General features: G+C 37.2%; 1 protein-coding gene across 1 annotated transcript; it reads right to left on the bottom strand.

Moving 5' to 3' along the window:
• Positions 1-17,644: 17,644 nt before the first annotated feature.
• LOC122837444 (trichohyalin-like) lies at positions 17,645-20,333 on the bottom strand. Its single transcript, XM_044127799.1, has 2 exons — positions 19,608-20,333; positions 17,645-19,575 (listed from the first exon to the last, which is right to left on the bottom strand). The coding sequence occupies exons 1-2, from the start codon at positions 19,902-19,904 to the stop codon at positions 17,860-17,862; spliced, it is 2,013 nt and encodes a 670-aa protein (XP_043983734.1). The 5' UTR covers positions 19,905-20,333; the 3' UTR covers positions 17,645-17,859.
• Positions 20,334-20,809: the final 476 nt, after the last annotated feature.

Below are 20,809 nucleotides of genomic sequence, written 5' to 3'. Positions count from 1 at the left end.
CCTGCACTGTTGATTATAAGATCTGCAGATATTTAATTTTTTGCTCTTGCAATTACTGAAGAGAAAAAAAAAAAGTGAAAAAAAGAAGAAAATCCTGCAGACAGATTAAGTTAGAATATCTGAGCTCAGTGAAGGTCACTTGGTATAGAAAGTTAGCGGCTGCTCTCTCTCCGGCAGCAGGTGAGCAGCATCATTAACTTAAACACTTTGAGGAAGCGAGAGATTAGCCTCATGTTAATTTCTGCAGCCGTCCTGAGCTGCATGCAGAATATTAATAAGGCTCGGGTTTTCATAAAGAGTCCTCTTTAGATGGACTGTAAGCACACTTTGAATAAATCCAGCTGGCTTTGTGTTAATATTGTTCTCTCTGCGTTATCCTCCATCACTTCTCCTCGCTGTGGAAGAAGCAGTGGCCCTGGTGCCCAGGGGCCTCGCTGACATCTTTTATTATTTATGAATCTGATTAATAATCTGCCACCCTGCTGCAGGAGAAGCTGAGATCCATAAAAGGGCCCAGAAGAAAAGCTGCGCTGGGGTGTAATTCGAATTCTACGTGAAGCAGAGAAGAAAAGGAAAGGGCTCATCATCTCCCAGGAGCTTAATGAGAATAAAAGCTGAGACAATGCTCCTGGAAATCCCACACTCAGCCGGGTAAGCTCATTTTTTTTCACTGAGGTTCTCTTGGGGTGGTGCTGGGGGGTTACACATATCGGAGGAGACAGAGTGGAGAAAACGCAGCATGGCAGAGCAGGTTTCTGGTTTCTTGGCTGCATCTGCTGTTGAAGACAACATCATTATCAAGAACAATATCTCCAAAAATTCAAGCATTTTTGGAAATAAATATATTTGCACTCTTGCTTGCTTCAAAGTCAGCAGCAAATTCAAATTGTAATTGCAACTGGCAAAGCTTAACATCCATCCATCCATCCATCCATCCATCCATCCACCCATCCATCCATCCATCCATCCATCCATCCATCCTCTGTACATCCTGAGTTGAAGTGTTTGCAAGCTTTCATAAATGTCCTCATTCTGGGATAGTTTGTGTGATATCTATTCTATTCTATTCTATTCTATTCTATTCTATTCTATTCTATTCTATTCTATTCTATTCTATTCCTTTTTTTCATGGTTGCTTGTGCAAATATTTTTGAAAAGATAAACTTAGCAACTTCCAAAATCTGATTTTTTTATTTCCCCAGTGTCAAACTGGACTTTTGGAGAACCTTTTTCACAATTCTCTCCATTGTGTTCTGTCTGATTTCTTTGATTTTGCCATGATGTTACAAGATAAAGCAGTGGATTTGAGTTGTTTTCTTAAAATACACCCGCATCCCCATGGGTTGATGGTTATCCTTTAAGTAAGATTTTGTGGAATAATCTGGAGCAAGCTCAAAAGATCTGAAATCATCAGCTGGAGATGTAAAGCTTAGTTGTCTTGGTGTATGTGAACATCTGAATCCCTGAAACTTAAAAAAATATCTCTAAACCATCTCTCCCTTCTCAATTTTAGCAATTTGAAAATAAAAATAATTTTGGTAATCCAAACCAAACAGGGAAAAGTTTAGTTGTTTATGGTTACAGTGAGGAAAATGTTTATGTGTAGTTGTATGTGTAAATATTTGGCTTTGGCAGCATGTACATTTTGGAAATGAATGCCCTGAAATGTATTGTAGTGCCAAAGCTACAAGAAAGATTCTAACTTATCATTATATTGCAATATTTTTTAAATGCAATATTGCATTTAAAAAAAATATAAATTATAAAATGATAGTGTTTGCAATATCCAGCAAAATTCAGTCTTTAAATAAATGATAAAAAAATTATATATGTATTAGAAATAGTATAATACATATATATGCTTAAATATGTGTGTTATATAATTTTAAAATAGAGTCTACAAAGACATTTGAACATCTAACATTTTAAAACTTTACGCAAGCCTTTTTGAAATTATGCTTTTCTAAAGATAATCTTTAGAAAACAATTTTTCCTGCTTTTTTGCCAGTTTTTCTGCTTTCCTCCTCCACATCAGGTCATTTTTCACACATGTCATCCCTAGGATGTCACACCTGAGCAGCGTCTCTCTCTCTCAGCTGAAGATCTATGGGTGTTGGATTTCATATTTTCAGCTTATTTACCTCGTCGTTTGTTTTCATTTTTTTCCCCTCACAGATGCGGGTCATTTGACAGTTTAGAGTCGTTTTCAAATCTCCGCCACAGAAACATTCATACATTATAACTCTGCCTCTCCTTCCCCACCTCGCAGGCTGCGAAGAGAGCAGGAGGAAATATGTTTCTGCCACATGCTGATTTACAGCAAGCTGCCGGTGGAGGCTGAGAGATATTTGTTTCCACACGGCCGCCAGTGAGTCAGATGGCAACTGTTACTGCATCTTCATATCCTCGACACCGTCTGATGGGCTCAAACATCCACATATGGAGAAAATTCGCAGATATGCTTTATCAAAACAGAACAAAAACAAGGCGTTTGGCTCAGCTGCAGAATACCTTGCAGCACAGGTGGCTATTTCTCAGGACAAATGTGAGACTTGTTCACACAATAAGTTTTGAACCTTCTTCTATATGACTAAGAAAGGGCAAAAATGTACACATGTTAAGAAAGAGCCCTTCCATCTAAAAGAACATTTAGCTGGTGATTTATATAATAATTACCAGATAAGTGGAGTTGATGGTTGTAATTTTCTTTCGAATTTCAGATGATGAATTCCTGACAAAGTGCAGCGTCTGAGCAAATAAGTCTTTAATTTATTTTTTACAGCACAGTAATTTACTTTAAGGCGAGTTATGGCTGTAGGGAAAAAAAGGCTGCTGTGATCTTTATTCTCCATTATCCGTAACTGTTTTATGCACTCGGTCCGCGCCGTAGTGAGCTGGCTTTCTTTACGACGTGGACTGAAGTCTGCAGGTTTGTCAAGCCTTTTTCTCTTGGAAGTCAGCAATAAAAAGTTAACAATGTGCTGGTGATAAATGGGAGCAGTAAGAACATGATGAGGTTCACTGTGATATTCCCCTCTGAAACAGCCTCACATCAGTGTTTACAGCAGCAGCGTCAGCTAAAAAACTATGCTTAAACTATGACAGAAAACCATCAATTCAGGTCTGCGATGTGAGAGAAACAGAAATCTGCTGGTTTCCCCTTCATTTTATATTGAATTATCAAACATAAAAGGTCTTTTTGGGGATAAAACCTAATATTTAGCATTTAGATCTGTGTAGCTTTGAACTAAGGGAAAATAGCAAGATCTGATCCCGTTTTTAATGTGTGAAGATGAACTGTGAGCCAGTTTAAACACTATACAATTACAATCATTCATTCAGCAACCCCCTTCAAGGTTAATGTAAAAGTTCAAATTGTGTCTAAATCTTTATGCACTGAGTGAGCAGAAGAGGTATGGCATTTGATTCAGATTCACCACTAAAATCCAGCAGCAGAAGCAATACATGGATGCTCGAATGCTGTGTGGACAGTAATTGGTCAATGTGTCTAACGATCATTATCAACACATTCAAATCTAACCTTGTCCAAGATTTGGTTGTGAGAGAAATAAGAAGAGAATGGAAACTTCTGTTGGATTCACTCCTCCCATTCCGCTAGGGGGCGCTGTAGTTGCTTTGCATTTGGGACGGGAGGGAAGATGAAACCAGTGAAGAAACTTACGGCAGGCCAGTAATGTACTGAGACTGTCGTTGGCTGAAGCTAAAACGCTAAATATATCATAAAATCACATCTTATGAGTGTTGCCCAACGTGGTAAGTTTTATTAATGATGTTAGTTGTGAGAAAATATGATTTTTTGTTATCTGTTCGAAGCGTGAGCTCGGTAAATTTGCTAGAGCTAATTAGCATATGCTAGCTGTGTTTTACTGCTCTGTGATGTTTGAATGCCGATGTTTATTACATTAAGAAGTGTTCTAAGAGTAAAATTTGTCTTATAACCAGTTAGTTAAGTCAATCCTAGCTCTTAAAACTATGTTTAAGTTTGTTTATTGAATATTGCAATACTAAGTATTGATGTTTTGTTTTTACTTTATTTACAGTTTAACCGGACAGCATGTCTGTGTAAAAGCACTGGACAATAAAAATAACAACAGCTACAACAACAACGACTATCTTATGTTCTTTGTAACAACTTCTCTTTTCTCATTGACACTCCAGCTCTTTTTGCAGAATCCAAAGGTTTTTCCGGAGTGTAAGGAGTGCATGGTTCCCCCAGAGAGGCCTGGGTCAGCCCTTGAGTGTATTTCACAAAGATTTTGAAATTCCAGCAGTAACATCACATATACAAATACTTTTCAGGTAAAGAGAAGGGTACTTCTGGCTACCTTAGGAATGATCCTCCCTTAGAATAAGGACAATTGCATCAGACTGAAACATTCAGAATTCTTGAAATTTCTGTCAAAGTACATAGACAAAAACAAACAAACTGACAGTGTCTAAGAAAGTAAACAAATAAAGAAGCAACTTGTCATCTAATCAATAACTGTTTTTTCCTGAGTTTTTTTTTGTGATCCTACACAGCTTTGAAAAGTACAGAAATGTTTGAATAATTTACAAGTCAACTATGTATTGAATAATTGAGGTTGTATTGCAAAACATAGTTATTTTTTCCTATCAAATTTTGTAAATGTTGGATCCAGTTCTTCTATTCATCCACCCATTAACATCCATCACTAATCTATTTATGCTTTCTTCCTTATTTTTATAGCTCAGTAACATTTTTCCAAGAAACATTCTTCACAAGTGTGTGTCTCCGTTTTGAAAGTCAGTGACTCAAAAATAAGTACTATATAATTTTACCCAATCTGTTCAACATTAAAGCTTAATTCTGCGAAAGACTGAGTGTCATGCATTGTGGCAGTAGAGTGGGTGGCTCGTTCCTCGATGCTCTCTCCCTGGGTTTGATTCCTGACTTTGAGACCTTTGCTGCACATCATTTCCTGACCTCTCTTTGCCCATCTCCTGTCTGATTTCTGTCAACAAAAAGATAAAAAGATAACATAGTAGATAAAGAGTCAAACATTCAGAAATTATTGTGTAAATTGTTAATATTTAAAATGTAATGGTAAGTGGAAATATGGTAATAAGTGGTGAATGCACTCTGAATGAAGCTGATCAGAGTAATTTGTTTTTAGAAGTTGCCATTTTTTATCTCAAAATAGAAAACTGGCAAAACATCATAATTTTGTTGATTGTCAGCTCCTCAGAATATGGCCATGGTTCACAATTATGACAAAGTGGAATGGTCCTTCCTCAGAATTAGGGTGAATGGGCCTGCAGCTGCAGTAATGAGGGCAATGCTACACTCCAACATGGAAAAATAACCTATGTTCTTGTTACATGGCAGAAAAAAATTAATCAAGTGAAATGAGCATCCTCTGTTGCCTGGCTGGGCTTTAAGGTGAGGAGATCCATCATACATGTGTTTGGACATTAATATTGAAAGGAGCCAGACATCTGATCAGGATCATTCGTCCCAGATACATTGATTTGGGGTTCACCTGATCTGCGCAGGTGAGCAGTGGCAGACCCAAACCTTAATGGAAGAACTACATGTTCCTTCTAGCTTGAGAACACTTTGCAGTGAACATTTCTTCTGCTCAAAGTTGTTATGAACCACTTCATGACATACAGGTGTAATATGAACTTTAATTTATGTCAAAATTAAAGTTTAGCTTATTCTTGGAGTTCTGTTGTGCATCTTACATGTAGACCTTACTGTTATTTGTGTGGCATTGATATAACAATAATGTAAACACTGCATTTTTTTCAATAGGAAAATATGTATATTTTAGAGAAAGGACATTTGATTGATTTTTAGTAAACTGAAGTCTACTTTAAATGATCTAGAAAGCATGAAAATCAAAACATCCGGAATCAGAATGATCTGAGGGAGCATTGTGGGATTTCCATGATCTGAATTTGTGAGGGGTGACATACTTCCTCCATGTTAACAGCTATCAACATGCTCTCCAAACTTTCAGACGTGATGAGAAGTTTCTTTGTTTAATATCCAGCAATTAAAAGAAAGTTAGTCTAACCCCACAGAAATTTATAAATTTGTCTCAGTGACAGAGACTAACAAAAGAGGCATCCTCTGAGGCTTCCTATCCGCAGCCATCTGGATGGGAGTTTGGCTGTGAAACAATGATTCCCAAATGACTCTTCATATGAAACTTTAATTAATGGGGAAAGTGTGTGATCACGGTGTGGTGAATCATTGGCCTCAGTGGCTAAACAACAAAAACCTTCCAGCTCTGCTTGGGAAACCCTCACAGAAGCAGCAATGGGTCTCAAAGAGACAAAGTAATTAGATTAAAGTCTTGAATCACATTTTTTCCTACGGAGCATCAGATGTTTGATTAGAGACAGAATTAAGCACCGTAGCATCACTTTAGCCTCTGCTTTTTACATGGTAAGACTAAACCGTGCATGTCTGGGTTCTTCAGTGTCGTCCATGTGTGCGCATCAGGATACAGCTACTTGCATGAAAAAGCATGCCCCTCTGCTGCCATGATGATATTGCAAGTGTGACATCCATGTGTTGAGTCCAACTTCCTATTCTGAAAGTGAACAGCCAGAAGGGTTTTTCCCTTTCAAGGAGAAAAAAATGCCAGCTCTGGGATTTTCACTGGCTTTAGTGAACACCATAATGAATCTGCAATTTTTTTTGACAGGTTCCTAGAAGGATTTAAAGGCATTTTAATCTAACCTAATTAATACCTCTGACATTGACTATTTATAACAAAGATGAGACAGAGGTAGGAGAATTGTAAATTAAAATCTGGCCACAAAGTTCAAAGTCATATTACAGTGACTTTGGCCCCACATCATGAATCTATTTCCACCTCAATGATAAAAGCTCATCAAGTCGGGTGCACACTTTTGAATTATGGGATGTCAGAAAAGCTTTGGTTTTAAGATCTATTTTGGTGGTCAATAGTCAAATAAAAGATGCAACAATTCCCAGTTTAGTGTTCTTCCAACCACAGACAAAATGCATACTGGGAATCACAATGATAAATTCCCCAAATGTTAATGGTTATTTTCCATGCAGGAGATGCAAAACACTCAATACAATGCTGTTGGCAGAAAAAGACATTGAATAAGGGGAAGCTAAAGGAAGGTTTTAAAAATACATACCCATTTTTGGTGTTTTTCTACTTGAAAATGAATTTTACAGTACAGGAAAAAAAAAAACTCAATTGTTGAGTGATGTATTGAAATGAAATATATCACAGAGCTTTAAGGAATTGTTTTGGAACTCCAGCCCCAGATGTATTTTGAATAAACTCAGATTCCAAGACAAGAGAGTTAAACTGGCACATCTACAGAGATTGTGATTTAAGCCCTAGAATACAAGTTGTTGTTTTAAAACATGATCAAAATATGCTGCAATTTCTCAGGTTTTATATACCACAGATATTGTTTATAAAACCTGTCAACTTTTTTTTCATGCTACGTGTGTATTTATGAGGCATAAAAATGTATTATGTATTGCTGGCATGGAGTTTTGATAGATCCAGCAATCATATTTTCTTACTTCCATCCTGGATATTTCTAAATGAGAAAGAGGAAAAAAAGAGCAGCATATTCAGAAAGAATAAAATTCTAGATGCTGGAGCAAACGGTAACCAAATAATTTTTCACAATCTTATGCTATAATTCCCCCTCTTGTACCCAGTAAAAAGATGCAAAATTGTGGAAATGTCACTGGTGTCATAAAGTCATTTTATGTTCTACAGGTACAAAAGAAGTACAGCAGCGGAAATAATTGCTGCTGCCACCTTTAAGAAAAGTTCAGATCAATTTTAAAGCCTCCCATTTGAAAAAAAAAAAGATAAAAGAAAAGTGGTGCGAACATGTTGAAAAAAGGATAAAATTATGTTATGGTTTCCTCAGAACCAGACATGAACCATGACTGAAGGTCTGAATTGAATTGCAGTGAGCTATTCTGCAGGTTAGCGATGTTTCCTGCTGTCACTCTGCTGAACATTTTTAACTTCATTCATTCTGAGGTCAGACATGAGGATAAGCTCAGTGATCACAACACAGTCAAGGTCTGTTGCCTCTGCTGCCGAGTGACAGCTTTAAATCTAAATCTGGGTCTGGCTGCCGGTCACAGAGAAATAGAGAGGGGACATTATCAAGGACAGCTACTTCTTTTCAGGTCCGAATCATCCAAAATGAAATGCAGAATAATAATGTTTTCCTTTATTTTCTTCAGAGAAATGTGAAAGAAGGACACATTTTAACTCGAAACCTGGGTTTGACTCAAAAAGTGGTCCAGGATGCAATAATCAAATTTCTCCAGACTTATTCTGAAGTTGGATTTTCTGTAATTTCATGTCAATCATTTACATGATTATAATCCTCTGTTGACAAAGACAAACAGGTTTTCTGTATTTGAACTTAGCAGGAAAATTGAACATTTTGCACCAGGCCATTGCTGCAAAAGTTGGGTACAATGACATAGTGAAAGGAAAATATTTAAAGGATCATGAGTTATTGAACAAAACAGATGCATAAAGAAAGGGTTCACCTATACCAAACCTGAAGCTCAAAAAGGTTGTAAATGCAATGGCAGACCATGGCAGAACTTTGGATAAACATGCAAGAATTTCGTCAAATCAAAGATTTTTGATCCACAGGTTACATACAAAAACAAACACAAAAAGTTCCCAATTTTAGAAGAAAAATTGGTTTTGTAAAGATGAAACAATAATTCTGAAATTAAAATGCTCTTTGTTTCTAATCTTTTGGAAAGATGAAATCTAATAGTTGTTTTCTTTCTTATCTCTGTTCCATTTGGAATAAAAAAAAAAAAAAAGTTTGTTATAAAGGCAGAGAGATGCTTAAGCATAAAAACACACACCATATGCAAGTGTTTTACCTCAGTATTGTATGTTGCTTTAGCCGAACTGAACTTTGCTGATAATTTATTTACGTGTAGTCCATATCTACAATCAAGGGCGCCGCTATCAATACTGATACTAGCACAATATTTACTGTTCCTGAATTTTACGAGACAGTCTGCATACAGTTTGCAAGTAAGTTGCATAAAGTTTTTTTTATTAGTTTTAGCTTACTGAAATGTCTCTCCCCATGAGCAAAAGTCATAGGCCAAATGCAAAATATCCACGAAGCTACATAACTTTAACAAAAAATATGTTTTATCCATATTTGTGAAATCTGGCACCATGTCGTGACAGTTTGTTACGAGACAGATAATCTGTGAAAAGATCAACCTCCTCCACCTCCTCCCTGAACTACTATTGCTAGCTAAAGTAATGCTCCGTTCTGACCAAAAACAACCAATCAGAAACAGGAGGAGGGTCTTAGGGCTGTCAATCAACCTCATTCATTCACTGCTAAATGTGCTAATGGTGGGGAAACAACTTATCGTTATTACTATCTATAGCATAGCACAGAGCAAGGGGAGTGAGGATAAGCTGCCACATGGGATTGTGATTGACAGCCCTAAAACTCTCTTGTCTCTGATTAGTTGTTTCTAGATAGCACTGGGAGAAGGCAGAAGAAATACATTTTTCACAGATTATTTCTATACCATACTGTCACAACATGACAGTTTTAACAAATATGTAAACAATATTTTTTATTTTCACGTAGGAGAAGGCAGGTCAGGAGGGACGTGAGTTAGAGCTGCTGCTGACTGACTCATCTGTTGTTAAGTGTGGTAAGAGGTACAGGTACAAGTTAAATATATGAATATGTTGATAATTTGTTTCATAGAATGCTAGTGAAATGGAGGCAAACAATAGTCAGAAGCTGAGCTAATTATGCTAAATGGTTGATAATCTCAGTCTATCCACCTCTCTTGGAGAAAAACTGGGTTATAAATTGACACTCATATTTTTTTCCCTCTCTGTTTCTCAATTTAAAAAAAAAAAAAAAACCTGACTTTATTATTGTTCTTGGCGGCATAGTAACAGCCACAGTCGTTCTTGTTTTCCACTAACTGCTGCTGAGCATTCTCACTGTCAAGCCCTCCAAGCAGGAACAAACTATTTCATGCAGATCCAGGGGGGTTCAGGGCAAAAATGGATGTGTGCATTTTGGTCTGGGAGGGGCAACATTTGATTTTTACTGCTAAAAACTATTTTAGAAAACACAATTTTGTAATTGAAAGGGCCCCAATTTTTTTTTATTTCTATGAAAAATAAATAAATAAATAAATAAATTGTTGCGGGCCCTCTGTCAGTGAAGGGCCCTTAGAATTGTCATAACCCCCCCCCCATACGGCGCCCCTGTCTACAATACAAACAACGAGTCTCATCTTCCTGCCTTAGTCCTATTCAGTTGGAAAGATAACTCCTATTTCTCAAAATGTTTTGCAGAATAAAATAACTTGAGTCACTATTTGTCAGGACAAAGAAAACTGTACCAACAACAGTTGGAGTAATATATGTTGTTTGTACTCACTTTGAAGTAAGTCTGGAGATGGGCCTTGAAATGATTTTTATCGAAAATCGTTTGCAAAGCCAGAGGCAACACAAACAAAGACAACATCCATGAATGAGATCCAGGAAGCTTTGCAGCCTTCGTACTTTTGTCAAACATGAAGCTGGAGGAAGAATTCAATAGGTTTAGCACCATTAATGTGTGTATTTGGGGAGGGGTAATTAGCTCTGCTGTGATTTAACCATTGCTTTGATGAACTTTTGAACATGAAACGGGTCGAGAAGCCCTGAGGTCGACTCCGATCAGCTGATACGGACACAACACTGATGTGTTCTTTGATCTCCCCGAAACAGAAAAGAAAAGCAACTTGCAGATTATCTCACATGCAAATCACAGATTTGCCTCACAGCTCAGAACAACACTTTCACACAGTTACATCATGTGTTCTTCTGAGAAACAGTCGACTGTGTTTCTCCAGCTGCAGCGCTCACATACAAATAATGTGGAGTAAGAAAGCCCCTGAAATATCCCATGTGCAGAAACTGTTATCCATGCTTAGAGAACTCCATGAAACCATCAAAGAACCACTTTAAAATAGTAACTATTTGCCTCTACACATTTGTTAATAGTCATTTAGCACATTTGAAAACAGTTGGAATAGTTTCCCACTTTGAGTTGTTAATTCCTTCTGCCAATATGTTAAATACAAACTGAGGATACCAAACAATGTCTCAATCTTCTTGCAAACATGTCCTGTAAATCATTACAGGTTTGAAATGTATTCATTTACCATTTTTTTCATCGTTCTATATGCACCTACAAAAATATTGCTTAAAGAAAGCAAACAAAAAAGAGGAAAATTTAAATACAAAATTGGCATTTTTATGAAAAGTATTTTAAACACAAGACTTTGAGTTGCAGACTCGCACCAACTACCATGACTGTTAGCTTTCATCTCCTATAGACCTGGAGAAAGCGTTTAATCTTTTATGTTTTTTGTTCATTAGAAAATCTGAAGAAATTAACAAAAAGCTTGTTTTTCAAGTTGATAACATATTTTAAAAATTCTTAAGTTCTGAATGAGAATTTTACACCCAGCTAATCACCTTGTAAACTTCAAGGTTTACAAGGTGTGGAGTAACAGCAGAAAAGGGAAAAAAAAATCTGAACATTGTATTTCTCTTCGCTAAATTTTAACAGATATAACCTCAAGGTTTACAAGGTGATTACTCTACTTTAAAGTGTTTTATTTATTTTATTTTGAACATGAGAACAGAATAAGTTATCACACACGAAAGGAATGCAAAAGATACTATTTTTTGTACCACAATAATCACTTTCTTTTAACAATGACTATCAAGAAAAATGTTGAGGTGATGAAGAACTTAAACCTCTGTAGAAAGTAACAAAGAATGAGAAACCCATAGAGCTGCAGTTTCTAACTTTTACAAAAAGAAATATGCTTTTATATGTTTGTCAAAACTGTCTATGTTGTGACAGTATGAAACAGATAATCTGTGAAAAAATCTAGCTTTTCTGCCTCCTTCCTGTGGTCCTACTGCCATCTGCAGACATGTAGTCAGAATTAAAAACTATTCGGAAGGCCTAAGTGCTGTCAATCACATACGTGTATCTGCTCGCACCCTCCCTCTTGCTCTCTCTGCTACGCTACACTGAAAAAACTGTGATCAGGATTAATTAATATTTACTAAATAAATTAGAGCAAACTATACATAATAAAAAAGACTTTGTGCAGTTTGGAATCTCACTGAGCTGAATTAACCAAATTTGATTACTTTTATAATTGCATTTTACTCTGTATTATTTTAAATAAAATCAGCAGAAAAACAATAAGTAGAATTTATTTATTTTCATTGGTAAAGTCAAAAGTGCAGAAAATTGATAAATTTTACTCATTGGGAGGCCTTAATTTTTCCCGCCCAAGGCATTTTCATCACAGGAACATCGAGTCTGCTTGGCATTTCATGGACTACCGTTTGCTTAAAGGTAAGACATGTTTTAATTGTTCTTAGTTAAACAATTCAAGTGTCTGTAGCAGTTAAACATTGTCTTAAGTTACTGCAAATTACCAAACATGGCAACTTTACTGTACAGCAAGTCAATTAAGTTATAGTGTGAAGGATTCAAATTCAGTCTACGTCGTCTTTGATTTGACTAAATGCATTGCAATGATTGAAAAAGTAGTCTCAATGTCACAATTTAATGTGACTAACGTAATACCGTTATATAGTGGCCGTAGAATACAAGCTACTCTTTTATTTAATTTAGTTTTTTGGCCTCAGCCCAAACCCCCCTCCCCCACCTTAACAAGCTAGCTAGCATGTTTGGGCACCATAATGGCGGAACAGACGTTGTTTTCAACGGTGAGAAGGCTAATCAACTTAGGAGTTTCGTTTAAAGTTACTGCATTTAGTTTTTACAATTAAAATGTACTCAAGTAGCATGTTAAAAGCAGATTTCTAATCAGTTTTTATAACGTTACACATTTCGGAAGAAAAATCAGCCGTTTTGCAATAGTTATATTTTGAAACAAAGTGCGCTGTTTCATTTTTCTTCTCTTAATTTGGCGTTATTTTCATCGAACGTCTATTATTGTGTTTTGAGCACAATGGCTGGTGTTTTGCTAAACCCAAGTTCACCGGCTCTCACTGAGGCTCTCCATTAACGTTACGTTAGTTCCATCCAGATGGCACAAACGGCGTCCTCGTTTTTTCCTGTTTTGTCGGAAAAACGTTATGCTTTCAAACTGTGGTTGCAGCTCACACTGACAGATAAACAGTTACAGTAAGATGCTTCTGTGAATGTTGGGTTGAAATCAGTACGTAGCTTCGTACTGACTCTGATCTGCCACAGAGAGAGTGAGAGAAATGTTTCGTTAGTCCGTTTTGGGCATCTTTGATTTTAATATTTATTGTTTGGCATTTGTTGATGTGCATATTACCTTAAAATCTGTTTCATATTTTTGTCTAACATCTTAAAACGATAGTTCATTTTTTGAAGTGGGATTGGATGAGATATTCATCCATAGTTGGTATATTAAAGAGCTGGATGATTTTGAAAAAATACTTAATTGTGATGATCTTTTCAGTGACATTACAGTTGCGAAATGATTTGCAATTTCTGAGGGAAATATAATTTTGTATAATTGTTTTCTTATTTTCATTGAAAAAATTCAGATGATGGCGCGATTCTTGCAGGGATGTGTAACGGATGGTTTTTTTTAAAGTCTCTAGATTATGATGTGTAGGCCAGGACATCTTTGCAGCAGAACATTTCATTTAAAATTATTTTTTTAAGATTTAAGAAATTTAAGAAATATTGTACCTCCTGTGATTTCAAAATCGCAGTAGGGTGTATTGCAATTTTGATAAAATTTTGATTAATTGTTCAGCCCTGGCACATTATTTAATTACTAGATCTATTAGTGATGTAGGCTACTAGTTATACACTAATTTAAAAACACCTTTTTTTCTTATTATCTTAGGTTGTGGCCTATGGGGTGGCAGTGCAAGATCTGCAAGTCTTTGCAACAAAGGGTAATCTACTAAAACATTACAGACTACAACACGCAACATTTGGACTTGGGCAAACCCAGCCATGTCTATATGACAGTTGCCCTTGCACATTTAAAACACAGGGTGCCCTTCGCACACATTTGTCCAGGTATCATACAGCTCATGTCAGTATACAGCCAGGAATCATCTCTGCTTTTAAGTGTTTAGTTTTCAGTGCTAGTTGTTCTACAGAGAAGGACTATTTTCAGCATATAGGAAATCACCTGAAGAGCCACGAAACTGTCTTTTGTGTATTTGAAGGATGCAGCTTTCGGACAAATATATACAATACATTTTTGAAACACCACAGTACAAAACACAAATCCTATTCTTCGAGCGATTTTAAGCAAGGTGTGTATGAGAGTCACCACGATCAGATTGTTGACCATTCTGATTCATTAGAGTGATAATGAGGGCACAAGTTTAGATTGTGATAAGGAAAGTGCTTCATACTTGGTTCTTCAAAGAATCGGTTTACTTCTGCTGAAGCTAGAAAGTGTCTATAATGCCTCAGTGAAGTGCATTGATGCCTTAGTTGAAGACCTTCAGTTCATTTCATCTTCAGCATCTGTTGAAGTTGTTAGAGATATACTTGATTCAACATTGAAGTTAAATAAGAGCATTGTTGACCAGGCCATCATGAGAGACTTGGCAGACCTATTTGATACAAAATGTGTTACGTTACTGCCATCTATTTTATAGATCAAATTTGATCCATCTTCTTGCTCTTGAAAAATGTCGTAAGAACAGTATGTATGTTTGTAATATTTAAGGCTTTAAAACTGGTTTCATGATTTGTCTTTCAGATCGAGGATGAGTTTCACAGAATCACAATGGTGCATCTTGAATCAAAGTTCATGTCCAAACTGGATGAATATACTCCTCGACTTCTGAACCTCTTCCACTCCAAGGGCGGAAGCATGGGATTGAGACTGCAGGCTGTCCTACTCAAGGTATCCTTCATTGAACATTATGGTTGCTAATATTTTATTCTCAAAATTTTGTGTTTAAACTTCTGGAATGTCATTACTTAAATTTACTGGAGGTTAGCTTGTGATTCTCTTTTTAAATGGAATATGAAATAATCGCATGATAATTTGTTTCAGTAGTGCTTTATTACACTGGTCCCCAAGACGGCACAGGAAGGATCCTTGAGTTTATTAACAGTAATATAAACCACCTGGTGTTTATTTTTTTCGTTTCAGACTCCAAACAATCCTGACATCAACATGACCAGAGATGTTATCATTCGATGTTTGATGCTGTACCTTGGGGAATCTACAGATCAACTCTTAAAAGAGTACGATGTAAGTTGAAGTAGACGTTAAAATATAAAGTAGCTGATTTCTCTCATCTCTTCTACTTGGTATTCATTGGAAAGTCTAATCACAAAATAGTCATAACTGTATTTCTCCCAGTAGTTCTTGGCAAGCTATATCATTGTCCTCTGTTAAGTGTGTTTAAATTTTTATTTTCCATTAAGGAATTTTTAAGTGCTAGTGCAGAATGCTATCTCAATTTGATTTCACCAACTGACATAATTTAAAACTTGTCAGTAATTTATGTAATTTTTTTCCTAAGAATGCTTTACCTAACCATAACTTGATTATTTTTTTTTTAAGTCTTTGCAATTTGTCCCTAAAAGCGAGCTAAGAAATGATGGCCAAGACGCTGCTTTGTAAATACGAAGATATTTTTACAGAAAGACTGTGGCAATGCAGAATAAGATATTCATCAAGACAGTGCCAGGAAGAAATAATAGTGTAATGGATTGATTTAATTTCAGAAACTTCTTTTAGAAATATTTGTAACTGTTCAGCTCATCATTGTATAATTGATTATATTATAATAATATAATATATTATTATGATTGATTTATATATATATATATATATATATATATATATATATATATCCAATGGTCGTTTTCATCATCAGGATCTTTGGGCTGCACTTGGTCTGGTTCCTCACCTTGGACCCGTCTGCACTGGGGGGCCCAACCAGAGGCATGAAGCCCCCACAGCAAGACTCCTAGGATCACTGGGACACTCAAACCCCCCCACCACGATAAGGTGGCAGCCCATGGAGGGGATGTGTGTGTGTGTGTGTGTGTGTGTGTGTAAATATGAAGTAACCTGTTAATTATGTAAGAAAGAGAGAAAATGAGAGAGAGAGGAAGAAAGTTGTTTTTGAAGATGAGGAAACAGATTCTGACCTTTGGTCCAGCTGTGAGGTGAAATGAATCTTTTCAGTTTTTTAGAAAAGATTTTTAGGCTCTAATAAAGTTTTTTAGGCCGTTATTTAACAGGCTGAACAGGAAGTTGGGAGGAGAGAGAAGGAAACGACATGCAGCTGATTCCCCAGGACTGGGAATTGAACCCAGGTTGACAAACAAAACCTAGAAGTAACGTCCTAATCAAAACATCAGTTACAGTTTTACTATAAATCACGTTAAAAAATAACTGAATTAGGCATTTCTTAGCCCCTTTTCCTTCTCTTTTATACAAGCAGACAACATAAAAGCTTTATATTTATTACAAAGTATTGATTTAAGAATCGATTTCTGATTAAATTCTCTGTTTTCATGCTTTCATTGATTCTTCTTCTTTTTACCTTTTCTACAGTTTTTTCATGTTAAATTGCACTTTTTTGTTAAGTTTCTTATATTATCTTGACTCTGTACTTATAAATAAAGACTAACGGAAAGATCACAGTAACTGTTATTTCTGATAAAAACGTTTTTTTCTTACAACAAACAAACCAGATAAAACAAGTTTGATCTTCTTCATGGTCCAGAGTATTAAATTATGATCAGATTAAACTCTAATCTTCAATTAACATCCTGGAACCTGAAGAAATCCAAACTTGTTAAATCAGCTTTTAATGTTTGTTATAAAAACAAAAACAGGATTTATCAAATAAAAACAGGAGAATGAACTGAACTTGAACACACATGCAGGTCAGGGGGGCAACTTGTCACTAAGTGCCCCGCCCTGGGGCAGCTCAACATGTGGCTGAGGAAGCTGGAATCGAACTTGCAACCTTCTGGTCACAAGACGACCACTCTACCAGAGTTGAGCCACAGTCACACTAAAACAGCCACTGCATGATCCTTTTTATAATCTTTTTAAAATACAGATTTAAACAGTTTAATGAGAGACAATTCAGTGCAATTTAATATAAAAAGTGAGTAGAAAAGGTCAACTAAAGGTCAAACCATAACAGCACAAGTACAGAGAAAATAAACAGAAATCATTATTATTATTAAATTAAAACATTTTAACTCTTAAATCAATACGTTGCTATAAATATTGAGCCCAGTGTTGTTGCTGTAAACCAGTGAAGGGAAAAGGGCCAACAAACGACTAATTCAGTTAATCTGACCAGTTAATCTGACCAGTTTAACAATAAATCTGACCAGTTAATCTGACCAGTTTAACAATAAAACTGAACTTTATCGTTTGGATTTTCTTAAATTGTTTGGGGCGATTTGCAGCGACCAACTGACCTGACCGACATGTTTTAGGAGATGTGGGGGAAACCGGAGCACCCGGAGAAAACCCACGCAAACACGGGGAGATCATGCAAACTCCACACAGATGGTCTCTGTGAAGGCGCAGCGCTAACCGCTGCACCACCGTGCTGCCCACCTTTTTTCTAATTGGGTTGGGAAGGGATCTATTTTCTAGTTTGTCAAAGTGGTAAAACATTTTAAATCTGGTCCTGACGGAGCGTCATGGCGCCCCGTTCACAGAGGCTACAGCCTCCACACGTTCGATTCCAGTCCTCGGTTCGACTCCTGCACGTCTTTCTCCTCCTCTAAATATCACAATCAAGACCTTCAGGCTTGTTCTTGTTGTTCTTCACTGTTCTGTTTCTTTGTCGGCTTCTTCCACCGCAGAGTGTTTCGAACTTTCTTCCAGAATGAAATTCTGGATTTTTTCTTTTTGCCATCCTTCATTGTTTTGGTGTCTGGATGGTCCAGATCCTCCAGGACGGTTTCTGAGGAGATCTTGGTCTCTTCTGAGGATTCAGAGGAACAACCAGATAAAGGTTCTCCTGAAAGTTTCTCCTCAGAAGAAACCTCTGGACTGGACACTTTAACCAGGAGTTCTTGGTTCCCAGAGTTTTCCTCCATCTCTTTGGAACCTGTCAGGTGTTTCTGGAGGAAATCTTCTTCCTGAGCTCTCAGACTGTCAGCCAGCAGTAAATCCTTTCTTGCTGTTTCTAGATCATTTTTCAGAAAACTGATCTCCTGCTGGTATTGATCTGCTTGGTGTTTTATTGCAGTGACATCAGTTTCATAGCGACAGTTTAGATCCTGGTACAAACTGTTTACCTCGTCCAGCTCAGCCTGGATGCTCCTTTCCTTCTCCTGCAGGAATTTGATCTCAGTTGTCTTGTTTTCCTGGAGGATGGCATATTCAGCTCTCAGAGTGTCCAGAAGCTCCTTGTCCTTCTCCGTTTTCTTCAGGTGATTTTTTATCTCCTCCTTTAACTGCTGCTGGTGAGTTTCAACCTCAAGCTGTAAATTCATGATTTCTGTTTCAAACTTAGATTTTAGTTCCTGGTGTGAAACCTGAACCTGATCCAGTTCTTGGAGGTTCTGCTTCTCCCTGTTTTGCAGGATGGTGATTTCTTCTGACAAGTTTTGGAGGAGCTCCTCCTTCTCTGCTCGCAGTTTGTCCAGACTCATCTTGTCCTCCTCTCTTTTCTTCAGGTGAACTTTTCTTTCCTCCTTTATCTGTTGTTGAAGTTTTTGGAGTTGTTGCATCGCAGAAAGTTTTCTCTCTTGGATAATATTTTCTTTCTGTTCTCTGTGTGAACGAGCGATTTCCTCCTGCTTCATCTTCATCTCGTATGTCTCGACCTGCTGCTGTATTTCCATGATGTCTTTTTCATATTTACATTTTAGCTCCTCGTATGAACCGTGAACTTGATCCACTTCATGGAGCATCAGCTTCTCCCTCTTCTGCCGGATGGTGATTTCTCCTGACAGTTTCTGGGAGAGCTCCTCCTTCTCAGCTCTCAGGTCTTTGATGAGCTGCAGGTTCTCCTTCTCTCTTTCAGTGTTGGTGTCTTTCTCATCTCTCAGTTCCTCCTGATATCTTTCAGCGTTTTGCTTTAGTGTAGAAACGTCTCTTTCATATTTAATGTTCAGTTCCTCGTTTGAACGTCTGAGCTGAACCAGTTCTTCTTGCAGATGTTTCTCACTGGCTTGCAGGAACTCGATCTTTTGGGACATTTCCTGAAACATTTGGTCTTTTTCGGCCCTCAGGTTTTCCAGCAGTTGTTGTTCCTCACGAAGCCTCTCTTCATGAATCTTTTGTCTCGCTTCCTCCTTCCTCAGCAGAGCATCGTTGGCTTCATGCTTGGAGCTCAGCTCCTCGAAGGAAGTCTGGAGTTGGTTCAGTTGTTCTTGCAGCGCCACACTTTTCTTTCTCTCAGCCTGAATTTCAGCTACAAAAGCTTCCCGGCTGAGGAGGTGGGCCACCTTCAACTCCTCAAAGTCTTGTTGTAAGGACTTCTTGTTCATGTGTTTCACTTCGCTGTGAACCTTGGAAGCAGTGACCAGGCTGGGTCACTGAACTTCTCTAATCTCTCTAGTTCACTCTTTGCATCTTTGGCCTGGTTGATGAAAGTTTCTTTGAGAGCCTTTTGTTTTTTTAACTGGAGTTTTGTTTCTTCCAGTTCGGCCTCCAGGTGGGACAGTTTTTGGTCCCTTCCTGCTCTCTCCATTTCCAGGAGATAGTTGAGTCTCTCGATTTCCCCGTGGAAGACATTTGGGTGTGCAGGAGGGAACCTGCCTGGGGGGTTTTGCTGGCCTCCCCGTCTCCAGTGGGATCCCATCGTCCCACTGTTGAATCTCGGTGAATAATGAGACATTTTCTCTGAAATTCGAACACTAAAATCGTCGATCTGTAAACTTCTCTAAAGGGCTTTGCGAACGTCTGAACTGGTCAGGGATATTGCAAGCAATGACAAATATGCAGATTTGTGTTGCGTACAATTCTGCAGTTGATGACATCACAGCCTGTGACAGTGACATCACAGAGTCTTCATTTGCTGGTGGTTTGACATCATTCCTCCACCAAATATCTCACTCTTTATTCTTGTTTACATTCAAAATAGTCCAGGATTCTCTTGTTTTTATCCCAGATATCAGGGCATCAAACTCATTTCCATTTTGGGCAAAATCAAAAACCTGAATGTTCATAAAGGGCCTGTTGCTCCAGATCGTACTGATAAAAAACAATCCAGTTGTTAAAATATCAATATATAGGTGTTTCAGCATTCAATAATTCTTAAAATAACATAATATTGAACATCTTTTCACACTAATCAGTCCGTCCAGGATCGTTTTTGTGGTTTTCTGCAATCATCACAGATTTTGTGGTGCCGATTTATAAATATTTGTAAGGAATTTTTACGATATTTGAGCTAATAAATGATGTTAAATGTGATCTTTTATTAATCACTCTATCGGTCATGCACTATAACTTGACATCAAGTGAGGCTGAGACAGCGGTCACCAAATGTTTTTGGGCAATTTTGAGAAAAAATTAGATGGGATTTGTTGATTTTTGGGGTTATTTATTGACAACAACATGAAAAAGTAAAAGTTAAAAACTATAACTATTGATTTCTAAATCTTGTTGAAAGTTGGGTTGGACTGATTAAGCTTTGTTTTTATTATCAGGCTTTAGACTCAAAAATTGTAAATGAGCAATAGTTGTACTAGTATTGTTGTGGCTTGTTTATTGTTGTCATAGCAACTGTCTACCAAGATG

This window comes from Gambusia affinis, linkage group LG09 (assembly GCF_019740435.1).
Source record: "Gambusia affinis linkage group LG09, SWU_Gaff_1.0, whole genome shotgun sequence".
In the NCBI taxonomy this organism is placed as follows: Eukaryota; Metazoa; Chordata; class Actinopteri; order Cyprinodontiformes; family Poeciliidae; genus Gambusia; species Gambusia affinis.
The sequence above is the reverse complement of the archived record's forward strand: the minus strand, read 5'-3'. Positions and strand labels throughout refer to the sequence as shown.

Coding starts and splice junctions, on each gene's coding strand:
- LOC122837444 (XM_044127799.1), bottom strand. CDS start 19,904: ATGTCTCATTATTCACCGAGATTCAACAGTGGGACGATGGGATCCCAC. Junction 19,576..19,607: donor AACTAGAGAGATTAGAGAAG/TTCAGTGACCCA, acceptor ACTGCTTCCAAG/GTTCACAGCGAAGTGAAACA.